The following is a 23214-nucleotide window of genomic DNA, read 5'->3' on the forward strand; positions in this document are numbered from 1 at the left end:
CGAAGCCCCAAGGTATGTAGTTGGGACTTGACTTGGTTGTTGGGGGGCTGAAGGACACCAGAACATCCTGGTCCTGGCTCCTGCTTCTCCTTTGCCCCCATGGTCCCTCCGTCTGCACCCTCCCTGCCGCTGAAGCAGCCAGCAAGAGAGGACCAGCAAGGACTGGAACTGAAGGAGACACAAAAGCCACTTTCCAGGGTGGAGCACAAGGTCCAGGCTCTGCAGCCACCACAAAAGCTGAATGTGCTGTGGTCAGCTGCCTGTCATCTGCTGCTGCTGCCTGCAGGCCTGTGACATGTCCCCCCCTGCTGCTCTCTGCTCCTCGGGTCATCTGCTGGACTCCGGTGGAGCTCCTGGACCTCAGCTGGCAGAGGACATCTGCTCAGGAGATGCTGGCAGGGGGATGCACTGAAGCAAGGAATGGAGATGATCCGTGCTGCAGGCCCTTGGTACACCAAGGGTGTTCAGTGCTCCACTTCTCCTGGAGAAGCCCAAGGCCGAGTTTTTGCTGTCTGCCAGGAAAAAACGAGGCTTTCCTGACTGGGTGCCAGCAGGGCTGCCCAGCTGGTGGGTGGCTGCTGATTGCACCCCGGGTGGTGCTGCTGCACTCTCCCTGCAGCTGCAGGAAAAGGGCTGGGGTCTGTCTGCAGGGACGCTCCAGTCCGAGCCCACTCAGATCAGCCATGCTGGAGCCATGCTAGGCTCTGTGCCCACCCTGAGCTGCCAGGCCCTGCTCGGCTGCAGTCGGCTAGGACAAAGGAGGGAGCAGGTTGCTCACCAGGTGAGATGGCAAATGGGGAGGAGCTGGGTTGCAAAGGCCTCGTTTACATTTGTCCTGCTTTACCAAGAGCTGCTCAGCAGAACTGCTGCATTGCAGGAGAGAGGGCAGAACTCTGACACTTTTCAAGGAAGAGAAGCTTTTCTTATTAGAAGTTTTTTATTTATTTTAATATATAAAACACTGTAAAAAGGAAAAAAACAAACCAGCCAACAATTTGTTTTCATAAACACAGAACTTGTCGGTTTGTATCTATAACACCTTGGCCGGTGGATGTAGTGGGGTTGTGTTTGTCCTGTTCTGGTGCAGTCTACCTCAGTGTTTCTTTACTGTTTTATTACTGCCCACCCCTAAACCTGTTGCAATGTTCTGGTCTGGACCTGATCAGGGAAAACCGATATCAGCTGATTCCAATACTGGGGGCCATTGATTGGAGGGAATGGGGGAGGGGACTTGGCACTGTTCCATCACAGCACATCTTTGAGAGCATTTAAACTGCAGCCATCACAACAGTGGGACTGGCAGATCTTTGATGCTGGCAAACATTGGGACCTTGTATTAAGTCTGGCTTCTGAATTCAGCTGATACTGGTTGGCCCTCTGAGCACCCCCAGTGTGCAGCACTTGGGCCGCTGAGCTAAGGGAGGCTGTGCTCAGCACTGGGATCAGGCAGGCCATGCAGCTCATCACCATCCTCAGTCTGCACCACACGGAGCAGCTGTTTATACCCAACCCTGAGCAGGAAGAGGATTGCAGTCATCCTTCTGAGGCTGTGCCAAGGCCAAGGAAGGGCAGTGTGGGCCCAAGGGGAGGATTTCCCTTGTCCCCCTTTCAAAACCAAAACAATACCAGCACCTGCCACCGCTGAAGGTTACAATCAGCTGAAGAGTCAGGAAGAAGAAATGAAGATCACCCCCAAAGCCCAGCTCTCACTTCTGGAAGTCCTCCACACTCAACCTGCAGCTGACACTTTGGGCTCTGCTTGTCAGCAGCTTCTTGCCCCAGGGATGCCCAGGTCCCATGCCTGGAGCTCACTGATACCTGCTCAGAGATGCCAGCAAGTTGAGATTGGATATGTTGGGTGAAACCTCTGTACCAAAGGACTCCTTCCCGGCAAGGTGTCCTGTGCCAGCAGGCACTTGGCCCTACTCAGGAGAGCTGTTCCTGGTTGCTCCAGCAAGATCCCTGTTGGGGTGAGGACATCGCAGCTGCTGCTGAGGAATGCAGGGGTGGAAGGGCTGGAGGAGGGCAGCCAGGACCTGTGGGTGCGATCCTGCTCTTCATGGGCAGAGAACTTCCTGCTCACAGCACAGGCCAGCAGGACAGACTCCAGCCTGTTCCAGAGCAGCTGTAGTGGAGGTGTTGGTGTAGAAGAGGCTGCCCTTAGGTTGCTACTCTTAGTTTATGGGCAGTGATCTATCTCCTCCCGAGTCTGCACTGCAGCCACAGGACACTTCATTGCAGAGCCTTGGTGTCTCTTTGGGAAACTCTCCAGGTCACTGCTTGTGTCCTGAGCCAGTGACAAGGGCAGGTGGGAAAAGATGGGCAGGACAGGTGCTGCACTGAGAGTTTGGAGTCTCTGCTCTAAGAGAGGGAGAGAGGCCATCAAGTTCCCTCCTAATGTCACTGTGAGACAAAAACAGGTCCTGAGCTACCTGGGGCCCTTCACTGTGGGCAGTGATCCTGTTACCAAGACTGGAGCCTTGTCTTACAAGTCAGAAATTCAAATACTTTGTGCCATAAAAAGCCTCTACAGGCTGTGCTGGGTGCTCCTGTGATCCATGCGAGAGCGGTTCAGAGCCTGGAGTGAGCAAGGAACTGCAGAAACCCCCTCTGGTCCTCCCAGGAAGCTACGCCCATGGAGAAACTCACAGGAGCCCTTCTCTGAGCAGCCAATGCCCCTAGGAGCTTCCTGTGCCCATGGTCCAGGAGAGGAGGTGTAGGTGGAATCAAGAAAGAGTTTCTACAGAAACACAGGAAATTCAAACCAAGATTAGTTTGGTATTTGAATGAACTTCATTGGCCTTCTTATGCCCTTCTGCTTGGCTCTGTGTTAGCTCTGCTTGGAGTCTGTACGTGGGTGATGTGTGCAGCTCCTCTGTGCCGCTTGCCGCCCTAGAGCGTCACCAGAGTGAAGCCAGCCATGCAGCTGCCTTCTGGAGGAGCCTGGCTCTGCAGAAGCAGTTCTGAAGCTACCAGCCCTGCTGTCATTAACGTGCATTTCTTTTCCAGGTGAATTTGCTTGTCCTTGATTGCTGGTGCAGTGTCAGCAGACTCCCTGCAGCACAGTGCAAGCTGCAGGGATGGTAGAGAAATTACTTTTTAAATGTTGTACAATAAAGTTACCTTTAACTCCTGCTGCCTTCTTATTTCTTTGCCAACAGAGCTGCACTCAGTAGGAAAGGACCTTTCTGGCAGGACCTTTCTTGGTCCCCTAAATCCCTGCACAAGCAGGGTCTGGCCAGCTGGGAGGACCTGGGATGGTTCTGACAGCTAAGGAGGAACCTCCAGTGGAGGTTTGGTCACTTAGCTGAGTCCCAGCCCCTGTTAAGTCACAGTGTCACCAGTATCTCTTGAGCTCAGGACCTGAGAGATCAGAGCTGAAGTCAGTGCCAAAGCTCTTTGGCTGATGCAGAGGATGCAGAGTCTCTCAGCAAAGCTTCCAAATGGTTCTCCCAATACCCAGTCCCATGAAAACTGCTTGTGGAGAACTTCAGCCGGGCCACGCTAGACAGACAGAATGGTATTGGAAAAGTGAAGGAATGGCTTTGGCAATGATTTTATTGGTGAAGTATCCAAGCAGTGGTTTGTGTTTGTGGCTGGGGGTTCTGGGCACTGGTGTGACCAAACACAGCCCTGCTTGGCTCAAACTGCAGACCTCCAGCGCAGGGATGTTCTGTGAAGCCTCTCTTCTCGTTGCTCCCACCTTGTGCTCTGCATCTCTCGGGGTCCAGAACAATAACAGTTCAGCAGATCTTATGACTGAAATAAAGTATCAGATGTGCCATGATTATTATTGTTTTAAAAGGAAGGCAAAAAAGTGAAACTCCTTCCCTTGATTTATTATTTTTCACCTCCTCCTCATTTTTCACCTCTTTCCCCTTGATCTCTATTTTCATTGTTACTATATAAGAGCCAAGCAGTGACATGTACAGAGAAGCCACCCTCTCGCTGTGTGTCAGAACATTGAACAATTAACTATTTCTGTTAAAACTCTTAATAAACGATGCAGGAATAATCGTTCCTTTTGTGTCTGCTGTGCCTGCAGTGCTGAGTGCTGCTTCTTCACGGAGAAAGCACCAAGTTGGTCTCTGGGAATAAAGAAAACTTTCAGTTGCAAAGTGAATGAGCTAAGGAAAACAAACAAACAAAACCAACCAAAACCCCACCCAAGCCCACAGCAGATCTGCCAGGGATGGACCTGTGGTCTGGAGACAGTTTTGCTCCTCAATTGCCTACCTGGGCGATCCATCTTGGGCTGTATCCTCACCGTGGGGCTCTCAGCAGCCTGATGCCATCAGGCAAATCTTGGTAAAGAGCTTTCCTAGGAACCATCGAGAGCTGCTTCTCTGTAAGGCTGTTCTGTGATTTCCACACATAGACCCCTGCAGGCGTCCTTCCATGTAGGAGAAAAGGGCTCAGTCTCCTGCACGCTGAACACCACCAGCTCCTTCAGCTGCTCCTCCCCAGCCCTATTCACCGGACCCTTCCCCAGCTTTGTTGCCCTTCTCTGGAGCGACTCCAGCAGGGAGGAGGTGAATACTCCCTGCATTCCTCGCCCCTGTCCCTGACAAATTCCAGGTTCCCAGGGCTGGGCGTGCAGGAGATGGTGCTGCTGGCGGAGCCCAAAGCGTGCGGTGCTGATGCCATCTGGTGCCGCCGAACAGGGCACTGGGCAAGGCGAGTGGCGCGGGCACTGCTCTGCCTGCTGCCCCACGCCTGCTCTGTCAGGCTGCCTCCACGGCTCCTCCCCAAACCATGTCAGATGCTGAGCAGGGGGCGAGGATCTCGTCCTTAGGCTGAGGAAAACTCATCGACTGGAACAGCTGCCTGGTGTTCAGGAGCAGCCCTGATTCCGATGCCAATCGAGCTCTTGCGGATTTCAGAGAAATCAAACTTTAATCCTCTTCGCTCTTGGCGGTTTCCTGGAGCACAGGGAGGGCGCTGCCAAGGCTGCGGTCTCTCAGCACTGGGGCGTATCCGGCTCTGCTCAGGGCTGGGCCGGGGCTAGCATACGCTCCGGGGGCGCTGCCAAGGGGGCGCTGCCCAGCAGGCCGTGGGGCTCCTTGGGAAAGAGCGAGTGTCTGTGCCAGAAAACCCGAGCCTGCGTTGTGCCAGGGGCTTTTCCTGCTGGGCCGTGGGCACCCTGCCCACTTTGGGAGCCGGTGGGTCTGGCTGTCACCTCCATAGGCGACTGTGGCTCTTGCTTTGCCTTTGTTCCAGACTGAGACCTGCTAGGCTTCAGGGTCTCTGTTGCTGCCCCAGGTCAAGCTACAGGAGCAAAGCCAAAGCAGTGGTTAACGGGACCCCAGGCGGTCAGCACTGCCCCGCGGCGATGGTGCAAGAGCCCCGTGCCAGCCATGCACACCCCGAGCGGTTTTTCTCTGAACGGAACAGGAAACAGCCTGTGGCAATTGCTCTCCTCGCAGCCATGGCTGCTTCGGCACCTCTGGGCCCCTGACCTGGGGGCTTTGGGTGCACGACCCCACAAGTGACCCTGCTGGACCTTCCCAAAGCGCCCAATCTCCTGCAAGGGTGGGAGGCGGCGTGGGGCCGCACCGGGGCCACCATCGGAGAAGCTGCGGCAGGAGAGGTTTGCCTGGGCCGCTGGAAAGAGGAAAGCGGTGAGAGGGCTGAGCCAGGGCCCCGGAGAGCAGCCCAGGCGCAGGTCTGTGGCTCCTCTCGAGTCTCCGCTTCTCGCTGTGCTCCAGCGGCTGCAGGAGGGGCTGGGATCCTACCAGAGAGCTGCCTTCAGCCCCCGCGGTAAGTCACTCTCTGCACAAACTCCATCCCACAGCCACAGGCCCGTCCCTCAGCTTCCCCAGGGCCTTGGGGGAAGCAGCTTCTCTTGAAGCCAAAAGCTCAGGTTCTGGGCGCCGTGCTGCCTCCCCACTGCTCCTGCTTGAGGCACAGGGTGGGCGGGGGAGCCTCAGCCTGCTGGGAGCTTCACTCTGCTGTGAGTGAAGAGATGAGGTCTGGGTATAACCCACAGCCTGTCCCCGTGGCTGCCTCCGGGGCACCGCTGAGGTGGCCGAACACCCTCCGGGTGCTGCTCTTGGCTTGCTGCTGAGGTTTGCAAGGACACCTTGGCACTGCCCACAGCTGGGTTTGGGTTGGGCAAAAGAGGAGTCCACACCTGGGTACCCCAGATACCCTCAAATCTGCGCAGTCCAGGGCTGGGCATCCATGTGCCAGGGGAGGTGGGAAGGACTGTGTTGGGCAGATGAGGCTTTGGGGTTTGTCGCCAGACAAGGCACCTGCCTGTGAATGACACCAGCCCAGGGTGGGCTCCGTCCCAGGGAGGTGCCTGTGGCCGTTCCTAAAAAGTCTGGGCTCTGCTCAGTGAGGTTGCAATGTGAGCTGAAGAGCAGAGAGAAGGTTTGGTTTGGCCCAGGAGCCCAGCACCCCCACAGAGAGGTGGAAATGGCTTCTTCAGCCTCATCCAGGAGTCAGGAGCAAAGTTTGGAGCCAGTCTGGACTGTGGGGATGCTGCTGGAGATCTCAGAGTGGGGAGTTTGGTGATAGCGAGGATGACGAGGGGACTTGAACATCTCCCCTACGAAGAGAGACTGAGATCCCTGGGGCTATTTAGTCTGGAGAAGAGAAGACTGAGAGGGGATTTCATCAATGTGTATAAATATCTGAGGGGTGGGTGTCAAGTGGATGGGGCCAGGCTCTTTTCAGTGATTCACAGTGATAAGACAAGGAACAACGGGTTCAAACTTGGACATAGAAGAGTTCACCTCAACATGCAGAGAAACTTCTTTACAGTGAGGGTGACAGAGCACTGGAACAGGCTGCTCAGGGTTGTTGTAGAGTCTCCTTCTCTGGAGACTTTCAAAACGTACCTGGATGCATTTCTGTGCAGACTACCCCAAGTGATGCTGCTTTGCAGGGGTGTTGGACCTAATGATCTGTTGAAGTCCCTTCCAGCCTCTGATATACTGTGATACTGCGATAGCTGAAATATCTTCCACCTACCTCTCTGCATGGGAGAGCTGAGAAGAGCCTGGAGTAAGGTCCTTTGCAGGGGGTGGGGACTTGCTGCAAGGTGATGATGTTGACAGAGCCTTTGGCTCCCCCTTGTAGAGGCTCTGCCTTGCGCTTGATGATAATGCCAGAGGTGTAAATATCAAGCCTGTGGTCTTAACTCTTACCCTGCGTTGAAGGTGACTCTTACCAAGGTGAAGGGTCTGCCCCTGCAGAGCTACCTTGAAGGGGAGCTGTGTGTGGAGCAGGGAGGTTTTGGCAGGGAGGGGAAGGGGGTCCTGGCCTGTTCACAGCTTGTTTTCTGCGAGTCTTGAGCAGCATTTGGGGGCTGTCTCTGCTCCAGGGCCACTAATCCTTGGGTCCTACTGTAGGAAGTCACTGACCTATCACACAGGTGGGAATGCCAGAGACCAGGAATTTCTCTCTGGCTACAGCTTCCATCAGCTGATACCTCTGACAACACTCTTGGCTTCTGCACTCCTCCCTTGGCAGCCCCTGGGCTGCAGCCTGCAGTGCTGCCTTAGACCGCACTGAGCTCTGCCGCGCTCGGTGCTATCTCTGCTCAGGCTTGTCCCCTGCCCCAGGCTCAGGGGGCTCCCAGATGTCAGACTCGCTGCTCACCCACTCCTGGCCATTGTTCTCCAAGCGCTGGAGGAAGAGGTGGTCCTTCAAGAGAGGTAATGACCTGATCAAGGCAGAGCAGGGCTGTGTGTCTGGGCTGGACTGCAGGGCGGTCAGGAGACCCTGTCCTGGGCAGGCAGTAGCCAAGGGCCTCGGGGTCCCTGGGCAGGGTTTGGTGTTGGGAGCACCTCGCTCCTCTCCATAGGGGACACTGCCTAATGCTTCTCCTTGACATTTAATCTTCTCAAGGCACATAAATGCTTTTAGGAGCTGTGTAATGGGTTAAAAATCAGCCTTCTGGCTTTGTAATAAATTGGTTTTTTTGCTGCCAGAGAGATGGAGGTCTTGGGGCTTGCAGGCAGCTGTCTCTGCACAGCTGCCTGCTGGGGGTTGAGCCCTACGTTCAGAGTCTGGTGTGTGAGCAGATGCTGGAGGAAAGGATTCCTACTGTCCAGCTCCTGTGCTGGGAGCACAGCCTGAGCTGTGCTGGTTTGTGAGCAGCCCCTGGACTTCGTGGTGTACACAGCAGGGATGGGAAGTGGCAGCAGTGCTAGGAAGTGGTGTTGCTCCTGCTTGTGGTGCTATGGTTTGGAAAGTCAGAAATGGGAGCCCCAGGCAGCCACACACTGCTGGCCCTGCCTGCAGACACTGCCCCGGGGCTGCTGCTTAGCACTGGTTTTAAAGGGTTCCACCCTTTAGCTCTGTGTGTCTGCCCCTGCAGTGTGGCATAAGAAGGGCAGCTGGTGCAGGGCCAGGGCCACCACTTTGGTTGCTTTCTCAGCTGACATCTCTGCTCCTGCCTTCCCCTGAGCTCCTTTCCCATAGCAGCACTGCCCAGCACCTGTGGCCTTTCCCAGGGCAAATGCAGAGCATGGTGCTTGCAGGATGTGATCTGCATGGGGACAGTTTATATCCATGTTTCCTGTGATGTTTCCCCAGCCCAACACCAGCCTGGCTCCAGGGTCACTCGGGAGGTGAGGATGAGCCACTGCCAGCAGAGCTTCTTTCTAGAGCTGGCTGCTCTGGGGCTGTCTCTTGCTGTGACACTGTGGATCCAGCCTGTTGGTGGGGAAGCAGCAGAGCTGGCTGTGGGAGGGAGGCTTCAGCTGCAGATCTGAACTGGGTTCCCAGTGGCCTTGTCCCTGGTAACAGCAGCAGAGTTTTCTTCCTTGACACAAAGCAGCTCCAGTGGCTGATGCCACTGTCCCCAAGGCTACCTCAGACTGGCATGTGTGGGGGACGCCTGTCCCTCCTTCTTTCCTCCCCAGGCAGCAGCCCAGAGCTGTCACATTTTGCCTGCTGGGAAGCTCTGGCAAAGTGCAGCAGAGTCCCACTGGTGGGCAGGGAGCTCCCCAGAGCAGCCAGTGATGCTTCCTCCCCAGCTCTGTGCTGGGAATTCCTCTGAGCTGCTCCTGCAGCAATAACCTTTTATGGTTCCCAGCCAGAGGGGAATTAAGCAACTGCAGTGCCTGCTCTGTGCTCTGCTAAAGCCAACAGCCCATTTCTTGGGAGTGCCTTTGTGCCATCCTATCTCCAGCTTCAGCTGAGTAAAGGTGACTGCTGCTGTCTGCCAGTGCCTGTGGAGCTGAGACCCCATGTCCCCTGGCACTTACCACAGCCATGCAGAGCGTGGTCTGCAGTGCCCATGGAGGCTGTGAGGGCTGTGCTGGGCCTGGAGGGGGCTGCTGGCTGCAGCTTGAGCCTTGGCCAAATCCTGAGCCCTACATGGCACAGGGGATATTTTCCAGGCCTCCAAGGAGCTGACTCTGTTCCAGGGATCTACTTCAGAGCTGTAGGCTGGAGCCTGGTGCAGGCCCAGAGCAGCCTTGGCAGGAGTGGATCCTGTTTGGGAGTTAAAAAAAAAAAAAACAAACCTCTTTGTTTTGGGTAACCCTGGGGCCAGGGCTCTGGCCTCTGTCAGACCACAGCACTTTCAGGTTCTGTAGCCTCAGGCCAGCTGCCTCCCAGGGCTTTGCTCCTTTCTCTGGGGGTAGTTTGCTGCTGCAGGGGGTGGCAAGAGCAGGGAATCTCCTTTTGAGTCCTCCCTTGGATTTTTGTGAGGGGAAGCACCACGTGTCCTGGTTCCCTCCTCCAGCTCCTCCAGACCCTCCTCACCAGCTGCTTGCTCCCCTTGAGTGTTACAGCACAAGGGGAGATGGTTTGAACTGAAAGAGGGAGATTCAGACTGGATATAAAGAAGAAATTTTTTACACTGAGCATGATGAGAGCCAGGTTGCCCAGAGAGGGAGATGCCCATCCTTTGAACCATTCCAGCTCAGGTTGTTTGGTGTCTGAGCAACCTGCTCTGGTTGCAGCTGTCCCTGCTGGCTGCAGGGGGTTTGATTGGGTGACCTCTGAAGGTCATTTCCCACCCAAAGCAGCCTGGGGTCCTGTGTTGGTGTTTTCATACCTGGCTGCCCTGCAGCTCAGTAGGTTTCTATTGGCTTCTCACTGCTCTCTGCCTGTGGGATGGATGTGCCAACAGCTCAGTGCTGCTGCCACCCCCCTGCATCGTTTTCTGTCCCTGCTGGCTGCCTGTCATGACCTCCTCTGTCTTGCAGGGTCCGACTGCAAGCCATGCTTACAGGAATTCCCTGAGCACAGCACCCCTGCTCTGGAGTATCCCAACCCCAAAAGCTTCTTCCCATCCTTCATTGCTGAGGATGACTCCTTCTGCATGGCTCAAGAAAAGGCAAGTGGCCTCTTTCCTTCTGCTGCCCCTGTGAGGCAGAAAACTGGGGGCTCAGCACCATGTTCAGAGGGGTCTGTGGGAAAGAGCTGCTGATCCAGGCTGCCAGGGAATGGAAGGGAAAATCATCCCTCTGTGCTTTGTATTGGCATTATGGTCTGCCCAGCTCAAGAAAGAGAGGGAACTGCTGGAGAAAGTCCAGTGGAGGCTACAAAGATGCAAAGGAGCCTGGAGCAGCTCTGTGAGGAGCAAAGGCTGAGAGCCCTGGGGCTGAGAGCCTGGAGAAGAGCAGCCCCAGAGGGGAGCTGAGCAATGCTCAGCAAGAGCTAAAGGGTGGGGGGCAAGAGGCTGGGGCCAGACTCTGCTCAGTGGTGCCCAGGGACAGGACAAGGAGCAATGGGCACAAATTGGAAGCCAGGAGGCTCCATCTGGACAGGAGGAGAAAATTCTTTGATGTGAGGGTGCTAGAGGCCTGGAGCAGGCTGCCCGGAGAGGTTGTGGAGTCTCCTCTGCAGAGCCTCCAGCCCCCTCTGGCCATTGTTCTTCTGGGCAAGCTGCTGTGGGTGCCCTGCTGGAGCAGGGGGTTGGACTGGATGAGTTCCAGAGGTCCCTTCCAACCCCTCCATGCTGGGATTCTGGGATTAAGAGGACTAAGGCACAGAGAGATCTCAGGGACTGGAGGAAGCTGAGCCAATGGGGCTGGGGCAGGTCTGGCTGTGAAATGCAGATGGAGAGGGCACTGCTAGCTCTGGTTTGAGAAACCTAGCTGCAGGTGGACCTTTTGCCCTGAGAAGGGAAAGAAAAGTTGCCCCAGCTCTGTATAGGAGGTGACCCCTTCCTCAGAAGGGCACAAGACTCTCAGAGGAGCTCTGTGAGCTCAGGCTGAGCTGTGGCTACCTTTGCAGGAGGACTCTTCTCCAGAGCTGGATGGCCCAGCAGGGGACCCACACAGCAGCACAGAGGATCTCCTCTCAGACGCTGCTCTCCGTGGCACACAGTTTTACAGAGACCTGGGGCTGCTGAGCCCACCAGCACCAGAGGCAGCAGTGCAGCCAGAACAAGTCACCCAGGCTGTGTCTGCTGCTCACCTGCTGGAAGAGAGGCCAGGGGCTCTGAGCAGCTTATCTCTGGACATTGTCTTCTCCAGCCCCATTCCCTGCTGGCTGCGCTACAGTGAGGCTAACTGCAGCTCTCTGAGCAAGGACCATGGCAGCTCCTGTGCAGCAGTGCCAGGAGATGGTACCAGCACTGCCCAGTGTCCTGCAGAGGCAGACAAAGAACTGGACCTGCAGGAGGCCAAAGATTCCTTCCCCACACTGGTGAGATCGATGTCCACCTCTCGGAGGCACAGCTGGGAGAGCTCTTTGTCACCTGTGGACTGCAAGCGCAGGTACAGCAGGACCAGCAGTGGTGTTTGAACAAGGGGTGCATGGATGCTGCCTGGGGCTGCAGTAATCACACTGCCCTGAGCTCCAGCTGCTGCTGGGTGCTCCCCCTCACTTGCCAGCATCTGCCAAAGCAGCTGGACACTACTGCTCGTGTTGGGTGGACATGGAGGAGCAGATGCTAGAGCGGCAAGAGGCTTTAATGTCTCCTTGGTGCAGGAAGACTCTTCCTGCATGGGGCTGGGAAGAGGATGTCTCATCTGGTCAAAGACCATCTCTGTCTGGAGGGAATCTTGAACAGCATCAGCTGCCCCTCTGGCCCCATGCTCTCGCTCAGAGGCAACTTGATTAAGAGCTCTGTGAGCTCGATGAGGCTGTGCCTGCAGTGTCCTCCAGCCCTCCCCTCCACGTGGCTGCAGAGGTGGATTCTGCAGCAGGATGCTGAGCTCTGGCTGGGAGCTGGCCAGGCCTGGCCTGGCTGCTGTGCTGCTGCCACCCCGGGCTGCAGGGTCCTGCACCAGTGTCCCCTTCTGGCATGTATTGATCTCCCAGGTGACTGAGAGTGAGGTGCAGGCCAGCAGGGACTATTTTTATCTCTCCTCCTTATAAGGTACCCTAAAATTATTTCAGCATAAAATCTTGACAGTTTTATACCAAGCCCAGGCTTTGGTTCCCAGCCCTGTGGCTGTCCCCCACTCCATGGATCATTCACAGTTTGTGCTGTGCCCAGCACTCGAGCAGCAGTGGTACAGACCTGCTGCTAGTGCTGGGGACACGCTGGGTCACCTGGCTGGGTGATTAAAGCCACATGAGTGCAGGGCCAGCAAGGGGTGCACACCCCTACTGCCCCCTAAGCAAAGGCTTCCTGAGCCTGTCTCTGGCAGCAGGAAGGTGACAATGATCTGCAGACACAGCCCATGGGGAGGGTAAGATTTTCCACTGAGCCCTATCCATCACTTTGCTGCTGTGCTGCTCGCGCTGCAACAGGACTCAGTGTTCAGGGACCTGTGGTGTACTGGGGGAACTGATCCACTCCTCATTTCCCAGAAGGTTTCTTTTTCCTTCCTCGAAGCTGGGCTCCAGTGGGAGCAGATCTCTGACTGCTGCCACACTGAGGAGCCCATAAAGGGCAAGGTTTGCCTTGCCAAATGCCCAGAGGGACTTTGCTGTCTTTGCAGCTGGCAGGGCAGCAGCTCTCAAGCAGGCCAGGCTGGCTGCTGCTGGGGTGGCTGCACAGTCTCAGGGATTGCTGAGGGATCAGTGAGAGCCCTCCAGCACCAAACACCCCCCTGAGCAAGGAGCTCATAGACTCGCTGATGGTGCCAGAGAAGCTGTTTCGAACAGACTCAGGTCTTGGTGTCCCAGCTGATGCTTCTGGCATCTCCTTCCCCATGTGCCTGTTGTGGTGATGCTCATCCCAGTTCCCTGAGCTCTTTAGGACTGCCCAGCGCTGGCTAGGACACTGTAGAGGCTGTGCCATGGCTGGGGCTGCTCAACTCTTGTTCCTCTTCCCTGAACTAGGTTCAGCCTGGATACCACGGAGATGGGCAGTGACCCAGAGCAGGAGGATGCGGAGAAGGGGAGCCAGTGCCTCCCACAGCCTCCTCGTGTGTCCCTTCAGTTGCCCAAAGAGGAACTGGAAGCCTGGAGCAGTGGTGGGGGAATGGTGCTCAAGGTGGAACTCCACCCCAGGCTGACAGTCAGCCCTGGCTCAGAGCAGGTGGTGAGTGCTTGGGGGCTGTGTGCAGGCTGGCAGCAGGGTGAGCTTGGGGTACAGAAGGCAACACACATGGGTGTCAGCTGCAGGCTGGACTCCTTCAGTGCCAGTGTTGAACCAGGAATGGCAGGAGGTCTGCAGGAAGCTCAGCAGAGCTGGACTGTCTGCTCAGGGACAAAACAAGGAGGAGCCTCTTCCTCGGATACCTTGGGTCCTGCTCTAATCCTGTGCTCTGACACACCAGAGGTATCAAACCACACAGCAAGGGAACCCACCCTGGGGCCCCTGGGGTGGGCACACAGAGCAGGAAGCTATGGAAGGCAGGCCAAGCACTGGCACTGAAGTCCAGATTTCCTGCATCACCTTGCCAGCCAAGCTGTGTCCTGATGGAGGCTCCCTTGGTGCACAAAGGCTGAAAGGTGTCCATGGCTTTTCCCTTCCCCAGGAACATGGCAGCAAGGGCAAGAGACTGAGGTCAAAGTCTGTGCCAGCAGCCTGTGAGACGATGGCCTCCCCTCAGACACCCTGCAGCTTCAACACCTCTCTTCCAGCTGTGGAAGGTTGGTACAGCTGGCTGTGGCAGTTTAGGCTGGGTGCCCCCTGCCACTGCCGCATGAGATACACCTCTGGTGTCCTGGGTGCTCACCCACAGGGGTGGACACAGGAAACGACGTATTTCTACCCATAAATCCTGCACCCTATAAGGCCATCTGCAAAGTCATTCTCTTCCTCTTTCTTCCCTCTCTGCTCCCATGGGAGATGTCCTCTCTTATCGGGTAATGCCGGGGGAGTATCCTCAAGGCCTCTTAGGCCTGTCTAGGCCTAATGCCAGGAGGAGAATGGAGGGGGGGGCAGTCTCAGACCTGGCCAGCCTGAGACTTGCCTAGCAGCGGGAGGGGGAAGAAAGAGCCCTGGGGGGTTTGGGTTTACCCTCAGGTGGGAAGAAGGGAAGGATTGGGAAGCCTTTGGGAATTCTGTGAGGGGTTCTGTACGCTTTGGGATATTCTTTGTCACTATGCTTTGTAGTTTGTAGTTTTTTTTGTAGCTTCACCAATTGCTTTTCCATTTAAACTTTCCATCACTCTCCAATCCGTTTGTGTGAGTCTCACTCTTTTGTCCCTTTCGGGGCAAGAGAGGATCTGTGTCTGGCCCCAAACCAGCAGAGTGGCGCAGCGGAAGCGTGCTGGGCCCATAACCCAGAGGTCGATGGATCGTAACCATCCTCTGCTACCAAAAATCTGTGCTGGTTTGGGGCCAGACAGATCGTCTCTTGCCCCGAAAGGGACAAAAGAATGAGACTCACACAAACGGATTGGAGAGTGATGGAAAGTTTAAATGGAAAAGCAATTGGTGAAGCTACAGAGAACTACAAGCTACAAAGCATAGTGACAAAGAGTATCCCAAAGCGTACAGAACCCCTCACAGAATTCCCAAAGCTTCCCAATCCTTCCCTTCTTCCCACCTGAGGGTAAACCCAAACCCCCCAGGGCTCTTTCTTCCCCCTCCCGCTGCTAGGCAAGTCTCAAGCTGGCCAGGTCTGAGACTGCCCCCCCCTCCATTCTCCTCCTGGCATTAGGCCTAGACAGGCCTAAGAGGCCTTGAGGATACTCCCCCGGCATTACCCGATAAGAGAGGACATCTCCCATGGGAGCAGAGAGGGAAGAAAGAGGAAGAGAATGACTTTGCAGATGGCCTTATAGGGTGCAGGATTTATGGGTAGAAATATGTCGTTTCCTGTGTCCACCCCTGTGGGTGGGCACCCAGGACACCAGAGGTGTATCTCATGCGGCAGTGGCAGGGGGCACCCAGCCTAAACTGCCACACTGGCACATGGCATGAAAGGAGCTCATCGGTTTGTGGTTAAAAAGGAAACAAAGTGGAGACACCATAGAATCACTGAGGTTGGAAAAGACCTCTAAGATCATCATCATCTCTGGGGTGGCATCAACTCCTACCCTCTGTCTGCAAGCAGGAGCCTCAGAAGTTGATGTGGTACAGCCTGGAGAAGGGAGGGGTAACACAGGGAAGTGCTGCAGGCTTCAGCTCCTTCACAGAAATGCAGAGCAGCCTGTTCTGCCCCAGCTGCCCCTGGTACTTATCCCTCCCCATTAAAGGCAGAGTGGGAGCCCAGAAAGATTAGTGGGGTCCAACTACTACCCAAGGTCCATGCAGAGAGTGTTTTGTGTTGCAGGTGTCAAGCCCCCTGCTCTGGAGATGCTGGAGAAGGACCACGTGTCCCCGGACCATGTGTAGGTATTGTCAGTCCTGGCTGTTCTAGGATGGAGACTCTCGAGTGTCTCTGACCTGCTGAAGATATAACAGCAAAGGAGATCCCAGTCCATGCTGGGACACAGCTGCCCTGTGGGGTGCAGAACCTCTTTGCAAGGACATTTTCTAATCCCTCACTTTTCTTTTACCCCATCCCTGTCAGGCTTATTGTCCAGCAGGTCCTTCAGGAGCTGAAACATTACCATGGGGAAGTGTGGCTGGGAGAGGGATGTGGGGGAGGAGGTCATGGTCTGTTTAGGACCCCCCCTGGCAAAGGACAGTTGGTCCCCTGAAGGGCAAATCCCAAGGGTACCACAATCACTGCATTCTTCCTGTGAAAGCAGGGTGGGATGCAAGGGGAAGAGGCCCTTTCCCCTGCCTCTCTTTGGAAACTCTAAACATGTCCCTGCCCTGTCTCCAGAGATGAGCCTTTCCCCCAACCCAGAGGTTCTGCTCCTGTGTGTCTGATGTCTTCTCCCCACACAGGGCAAAGCAGAGAGCTGTTGTGCAGGAGGGCAGCGACTGCTCCCAGAACATCACCTGGTTTGAATTCCTGTCCAATGAGTAAGTGGCACAGAGGGGAACCCACATGCCGCGGTCCCAGGGCAGGCAGAGTCGAGTCCCCCTTTCCTCCAAGCTCTACTGCCCTGCTCCTGCCTTGTGCAGGACACTGGTGTCTGCAGGTCTTCAGCTAGAATCAGGGCCTGTTGGTGAGCAAATCCACAAGGGCAGACAGAACCTACCCAAACTGTTTGCAAGTGTCCCACTCATGGCGTGGCTGATGCTGAGCCAGATCCTCCAGGAGATGAAAAGGTCAGAGATGGGATCCTAAAGTACTGCTGCAGATGAACTTTATCAGTGATTTCCTTGGCCTGTGCCTGGCCAGGTGCTGTCCCTCAGGCAAGATGGTTTGGGTCTTGTTTCAGAAACGAGGAGAGTGGGAGGAATGACAAAGCAGAGAAAGGCACCAAGGTGATGCGGCGCCTGAGCTCCCTGCGGAGCAGAGTCACTGGCTCCTGGCAGAAGGATAAGGTGAGGGCAGAGGATGAGTTTGTGGAAGGAATCGTTGAGTTCTTCAAGCTGCAAAGGGGCTCTGAGCCTGGGGAGCAGTGAGTTGGATTGCCTGGGATGACTGTGGTCAGCAGATGCACTGTTGGGCACCTGACAGGGCAGGGATCTTGACTTGCAGCCTTCCTTGCTTCCAGGCCATGTTCTGGCTGCTCTCTCAGCTGGAGCTGTGCAGCCCAGAAGAACACTGCTGTGGCTGAGTGCCCACCTGGATCACCCACAGTGACAAGGATGCTTGTGCCCTGCCCTGCATCACAGGTGGACCTGGTCTAGAGGGACTCTCCTGAACCTTGCGAATGTGTTTGGGCAAAGCACCAGGATCCCAAAGGCTCCAGCAGAAAGCTGCCTGATGAACCTGATGTGCACCAGCTCCCTGTGTGCTGTTTTACCCGGGGGACAGACATGTGTGGGCAGTGCAAGACCTGTAACAAAGCTGGTTTCTTTTTTTTTCTTTCCAGGGTAAGAACAAAGAGCAGCCCAAAGAGAAAGAGAAGGAGCCAAAAGAGAGGTGGAAAGAGGTCAATAGGCACCAGCTTGTGCCAGGGGCTTTCTCCAGCTGCACCAGCTGCTCCCTGTGTGCCAAACCTCTTGTGAATAAAAGTGGTCTGCAGTGCCTGAGTAAGTATGGCTGCTGCTGCCTGGCACTGACCCAGCCTGACTGCACCCTGCCCCCCAGCCTTCCCGCTGCTCCCTGCAGTCAACCCCACAAATCCCTTCACTCTTCTGCCTGGCTTGGCTGCCCCCCACTGTCCTGCTTGGTCTGGCCTCTTTCTCCACATGGTCTAAACCATAGGATCCCAGACTGGTTTGGGTGGGAAATGACCTTTACAAGCCATCCAATCCAACCTCCCTGCAGTCAGCAGGGGCATCTGCAACTACAGTAGGTTGCTCAGAGCCCCAAACAACCTGACCTGGAATGGTTCCAGGGATGGAGCATCTCCCACCTCTCTGGGAAACCCAGGCCAGGGTTTCACCATTCTCAGTGTAAAACAAAATCCTTCCTTATCTCTCACTTTTAATTCAAACCATCACCCCTTGTCCTGTCACAATAAGCCTCGCTCAAAAATCTGTCCCCAGCTTTCTGACTGTCCCCCTTAAGCACTAAAAGGCCACAGAAAGGTCTCCCTGGAGCCTTCTCTTCTCCACAGTGAACAACCCCAACCCCAAAGATCTCTAACTCCTGCCTGGCAATAGTTTAATGCTCATTTTCTTGGCCACTTGACCATTTCCTGCCCCTTCTCCCCAAGGAGGGTTCTAGGTCAGCTTTTCTGTTCATGTTTTCTGCACAAAGTCCTGCTTTGCCCAAGCAAATCTCCCTGCTGCCTGAGCTAGGCTGCATCCTTCAGGCTGTTTTTCACTGCTGCAGCAATGTCAGCTCAGCACCCTCCCTATGCATGGCCACAGGGATTTCTACAGCATCCCGAACATGATCCAGTGGTGCCTCCAAGGACCTGCCTGTGCCACATCTTTGCTCTGCAGCTGTAAGCAGTGCACAGGAATGGCAGCTGCTCCTCCACTAGCATACAGGGGACTCTGCCCTCCCATCACAGTCACTGTGGCCTTGCTGTGTGGCTTTGGCTGATGGACAAACCCTGTCCTTCCTCTGGAGCAAGTACTCAGGGCACTGAAGAACATTTTAATTGCCAAGAGATTGTCTGCAGGCTGAGGGAATCTTCTGGAGAGAATTGCTGTCATTCTCTACCCCTCGGGCAATGCTCGCTCTCCAGTAAAAGTCTCTCTGAGGTTCTCAAGGTCAGTAAAACCTTCCTGGGGCACAAAAGTACTTGACTGCCCTTGGACATGTGCTGTGGAAGGGCATTTTGCCTTCGGGGCAGATGGAGGTTAACTGCAGAACAGGTGGACGTGGACAGCAGGGCTGGGGTTTGCCTCTTCCCTTTGCAGAGGCGTGAACTGAGGCTGAACAATTGGGCAGGATTCTGAGATGCTCACTAAAATTGACAGCCTGTGGTCAGACCTAGACTGGGACTTGTGTGACAGCTATTGGCATGAGAGTGCCTTCCTTTGGGTTCTGCTGCTGGAGCTGATAGTTTGTATCAGTGGCTGCGTGGCCGCAGCTCAGAGCAGTGCCTGGGCTGCTGGCAAGCTGCTGATAGGCTCCTGAAAAGCAAACTTTGGAGCCACCCTGCAGCTCCACTTGCCAGAGATGAGAGCTGCTTGTTAGGGTTCAGCCTCAGCTGTAGCTGCTGCCGGGGTCTTTGGCTGTTCGGCTGCTCCTCTCGTTTCCTGCCGATGGATTCCCTCTCCCGATGGATTCCCTCTCCCCGTCCCTACGCTGTGGCTCTCGGCCGCCGGCGCTGTCACTGCCCTGCTTTCTGAGCTGCAGTGCCACCAGGCGGCGGCAGACCCCGCAGGCTGCGGGAAGCACCAGGCGGCTGAAGCCTGAGCGAGGAAGGCTGGGGAAGAAGAAAGCCTCGGGTCTGGTCGCTGTCCAGTGGACACAAAAAGTCTGGAGGCGAACATGGCTGTGATGACATAGAGGAGCAAGAGCTCTTCTCATTAGAGGAAGTAACAGCAAGAGGAATTCTACTTTCAATTCAGATCAAGGAGTCATGGCTCTGCTAGGGATGTGCAGCCTGGGTGGCCCTGCACAGGGTCACCTGTGTCCCTCTCACCCTTAGTTCCTGCCCCGGTGCAGTCTCAGAGGGAAGGAGGCTGTGATATGTGTCCAAAGTACAGATGCAGGAGAGGTTATGCAGCTCCAGGTTCTGAGTCACACAGATGTGATGTAAGGAGCCTGGCAGGGATGAAAAACAAAGAGGAATGATTGCAGGCACTCAACAGCAGTGGCCACCCAAACTCTGCTGTTACATAAACTTTGAGTTGTGAGGCTCTGGGTTTATTTTCACCTGGAAATGGTGAAAGCTCCTTTTGAGCCTTTGCTGTCAAGGGTGGAGAAGATTCTGTGCCTAAATTAATCCTCTCTTATAAACATGCTTCCAGAGTTTATGCAATAGGAGTTAGATGAGTCCCAGGAAAGCCCTGACAGGAGCTCTCCAGGCAGGCCACACCATGGAGGTGAGCCAAAGATATGCCATGAATACAGATGGCAAGAGGAGGGCTGCTCCCCTAGCGACTTAAGTGCTGGGGTAGAGGTGGTTCTTGTGCATCTTCTCTGGCTGAAAGCTACATCTCTGTTACTTTATGGGAAGGATGGAGCCCTAGAACCTGCAGAGGGAGGTCCAGCTTCTCCAAAAGCAAACCGATGGCTGCAACCAAAGTGTTTGGTTTCTCTTTTGAGAGAAGGTGCTTCTGATGAACCCTCACAAATGGTACCTGCTGTGCTGGACACCAGGCTGTTCATCTGTCCTAAGCTGCTGCTACATGGTACAAATGAGCTGAATCCCACTGGAACAAGCAGTCACTGACAGAAGCCCAAACCAAAGAAGTGAAAGCAGAGCGACTGTGCTGGGCTGCTGCACTTGCAGACCAAGGAGAGAGCTAAGGCAAACCTGAAAGTAGTTCAGAGGAACCCCTGAGTGAGCTGTGGCCCTACTGACACAGAGCTGGCTCTGCCCAGCTCTGGAGGGTTTAGAGAAGGGAGATGAAGAATATGCTGCTGGCAGTGCTTCTCCTTTGCTGCTTTTCACTTTCTTTTTGTGGCTGAGCAGTATTGCCTTCATCTGGAACACCTCCACGGTGCTCGTCCTGCATTCCCTGCCAAAACCTCAGTGTTTGCTATACTTGGCCTGACAAACGCACAGGGCTGCATGACACAATGATCTCACTGCAGCTCATTCAGTACAAAACCTTTTGTTCTTTTAGAGTGACACAGGATTAGGAAGTTGGTGCTACTCTTCTCTTTGTAACCCAAGTCGTAGCTCCAAGCTATGGAGTCTTTCAGCTGGTTGCTGTGCCAGATTTTGCAGGGTTTGTGGAGATGCCCCAGGGCCAGCCACACAAGCACAGCACGTTCTGTCCCTGACAGCTGCAGCTGGGCAATCTGCAAGGCTTTGCTTTTATGTTACAGTGAAGCACTGAGTTTGACGTGGCTGAGGATTAGTCTGTCACCAAGTGACACCCAGCTGTTACCCCCAAACCACCTTATTTAATGGTGATTTCTCTGGAGTGCTAAGAGGCCTCAATAAACATCTGGGCCCTTATTGTACTCAGCCCTGTACAGAGGCAGCACAAAAGGGAACATTTCTGAAAAGCTTGCAACTGTTAAGACAAAGGGAGAAATAAAATCCACTGAGCAGGTGGCAGTGTGGAAACCAGAGGCAGTGCTGGTCCTGAGGCAGCCTCAGGTTCAAGCACATTTCCAGCCAGGTCGTTTCAAGGCAGCAGGAGGGCTGTGGGGTGGGTGGGAGAGGCTCAGCTGTGTGGTTATCCTGCGTGCTGCATTTTCAAGCTTGGTGGGCAGCTTTGATGTGTGTGATTTAAAACATGTCAAGATTGTGAAAGATCAGTGTGTAAACCAGAGTGAATCACAGAGCAGAAGGTCAGGTCAGGAGCTCCTCTGATTTCTCCTCTGTGCAGGGAATACCTTAGCAGCCCAGTGCTAACTCTGGGTCAGACCTGGCTGGTCTCAGGGAAAAGGTTTTCCCAGACATGTAGTTCTGAGTCATTGCTTGAAGCTGCTGACAGTGAAGGGCTCTGCTTTCTGTTTGTCTGCACAAGGGTCCTTCGCACGGCCCCGGGCAGCCACTCGTGGTCACAGGGTGCAGAAGGAAGCCAGCGTCCTGGCGGGAGCCGTAACCACCTCAACCCGTGCGGAACGGCAAATCTCACCGGGCTCTGAATAACACAGGAAGTGTTTAGGACAGGTGCCAAGCGCTGCACAGACACCAAGGGCCCTGCTCAAGCTGTCACTGCGCTGCCACCTCCCATCCCTTGCGGCCTGGCTCTCGCTTTGTTGGCACTGCAGGCAGCGCTGAGGCGAGGCAGCTTCCTGTTGCTTCGGCATCTTTAGACCCATGGCCGGGCAGGGTGCAGCAGTTCTCGGGCTGGGGAAGTCGGACCCCTTGTCAGGCAGAGGCCTGGCGGCTCAGGACGCCTTCCTCGTCCCGGGAGCAGGGGAGGGAGAAGAAAGGGATTGGGGCGCCGTGGTCTGCGGGCGGTGTTGCCTTGCCTGCGGCACAGCGCGGCCCGAGGCTGCAGCAGCCTGCCGGGGGCGAGGGGCAGAGGCCGGGCCCGGCGCAGGCGCACAGCGCCGCTCCGTTCGCTTCCGGGCCGCGGGGCCGCTTCCTGTTGCTGTGGCGGCGGCTCCCGGGACGCAGAAGTGCAATCGGCGGCTCCCCGGGGAGTGCGGTAAGCGATCGCGGTGTCAGCGCGGCCACCGGCTGCTCGAGCCCCGGTGGCTGGCTCCTCGCGGCGTCCACCCCCCGGCAGGCCTTAGCGAGCCGCTCCCGGCACCGGGAGGCTCTCCGCGGGGCGCTGGGCGGCCGCGGCCCGGTGAGCGGCAGGCCCGGTCCCTGTGGCCGGGCAGCCCCCGGGGCTCCACAGAGTCTTTGCTGGGCCGGGTGTCAGCGGGGAGCTGGGCTGGAGGCAGTGCTGCCCGTCCGGCGGCGTCGTGCCGCGGGCAGCCCTACAGGGCCGGCAGCGGAGGGTAGGCAGAGTCCGGCCCGGGCAGCAATTTTGCCATCCCGTCCGTGCCAAACCCCGCGGGGCTGTGGCTGTCCCTGCGCTAGCAGCTCAGGGGTTAATCTGCAGGACAGGACGCAGCTTGTGAAGATCGGATCTTTGTCTCGGAGACCTCCTTTAGAGGCTGAAAGAGCTGAAATACCACTCGGGGAGCCTGCTGAATGTTTCTGGTGCTGTGGTTTTGCTGCTCTAACAAATCAGCCGCATTCCTGCATGCTGTCTGAAGGCTCTGTGCCGTGGGTTTGTTGCTCTTCTCTCTGTCTCCTGTGTAAAACCAAGGAAAGAAAAGCTTCTTCTCAGTTCCTTCTTTCTCCCTTCTTAAGAGAGTTTTCTGTAGGTGGCTGTTTCGTTCGGTAAAGTTATAAAGTGAGGAGATCGTTAGTTTACAGTCTGATAAAAAAAATAAAGCTATGGGATACAGCTCTGCAGCAGGAGCCATCAGATGCTGTGTTGCAGTTCCACCTAATGTTTACCTATGAACTATTTTAAATACCTTTTATGATTGTCATAGGTGCTGCTTCAGTTCTGCAGGGTGCCTGCAGCATGGGGGAAGGGTTCGGCGTGAGAGGGCTGGAGTGGTGCTGGCCTTCCTTTGAGGATGAAGTGCTGCTTCTTCTCAGCATTGTTTAGAGCACAAACATCAGCTCAGAACACAAACATCAGTTTTGTGTTTCTGTGCCTAAAGAAAACCCTTAGGCCACCAGAACTTGCAGTGTTGGGAGTGACACAACCCCACCTCCTGCCCTCTCTTTGATGTTTTAACCATAAAGCCAGATACAGGCAGTAATTAGAGGCTGGTTTTGGAGACCAGAAGGAATGCTTGAACAGGGGAGCTGAAACTTCATCATTCTGTGGTGCTGCTGTCCCGCATGGACTGT

The 23214-nt window shown here is 55.4% G+C and overlaps 1 protein-coding gene across 2 annotated transcripts in view; it reads left to right on the top strand.

The window, feature by feature from the left end:
- The first annotated feature begins 7588 nt into the window (after positions 1–7588).
- Positions 7589–23214, top strand: part of ARHGEF18 (Rho/Rac guanine nucleotide exchange factor 18) — a 40457-nt gene continuing 24831 nt past the window's right edge. For both annotated transcript variants that reach the window (XM_054396345.1, XM_054396344.1), the window contains exons 1-10: positions 7589–7664; positions 10170–10300; positions 11203–11687; positions 13204–13405; positions 13845–13959; positions 15591–15648; positions 15831–15881; positions 16154–16231; positions 16594–16699; positions 17194–17353. In XM_054396345.1, coding sequence (XP_054252320.1) covers positions 7589–7664; positions 10170–10300; positions 11203–11687; positions 13204–13405; positions 13845–13959; positions 15591–15648; positions 15831–15881; positions 16154–16231; positions 16594–16699; positions 17194–17353 — 1462 coding nt within the window. The remainder of the gene's footprint in view (positions 7665–10169; positions 10301–11202; positions 11688–13203; positions 13406–13844; positions 13960–15590; positions 15649–15830; positions 15882–16153; positions 16232–16593; positions 16700–17193; positions 17354–23214) is intronic.

The sequence above is a fragment of the Indicator indicator genome, chromosome 36, assembly GCF_027791375.1.
Source record: "Indicator indicator isolate 239-I01 chromosome 36, UM_Iind_1.1, whole genome shotgun sequence".
Taxonomy (NCBI): domain Eukaryota; kingdom Metazoa; phylum Chordata; class Aves; order Piciformes; family Indicatoridae; genus Indicator; species Indicator indicator.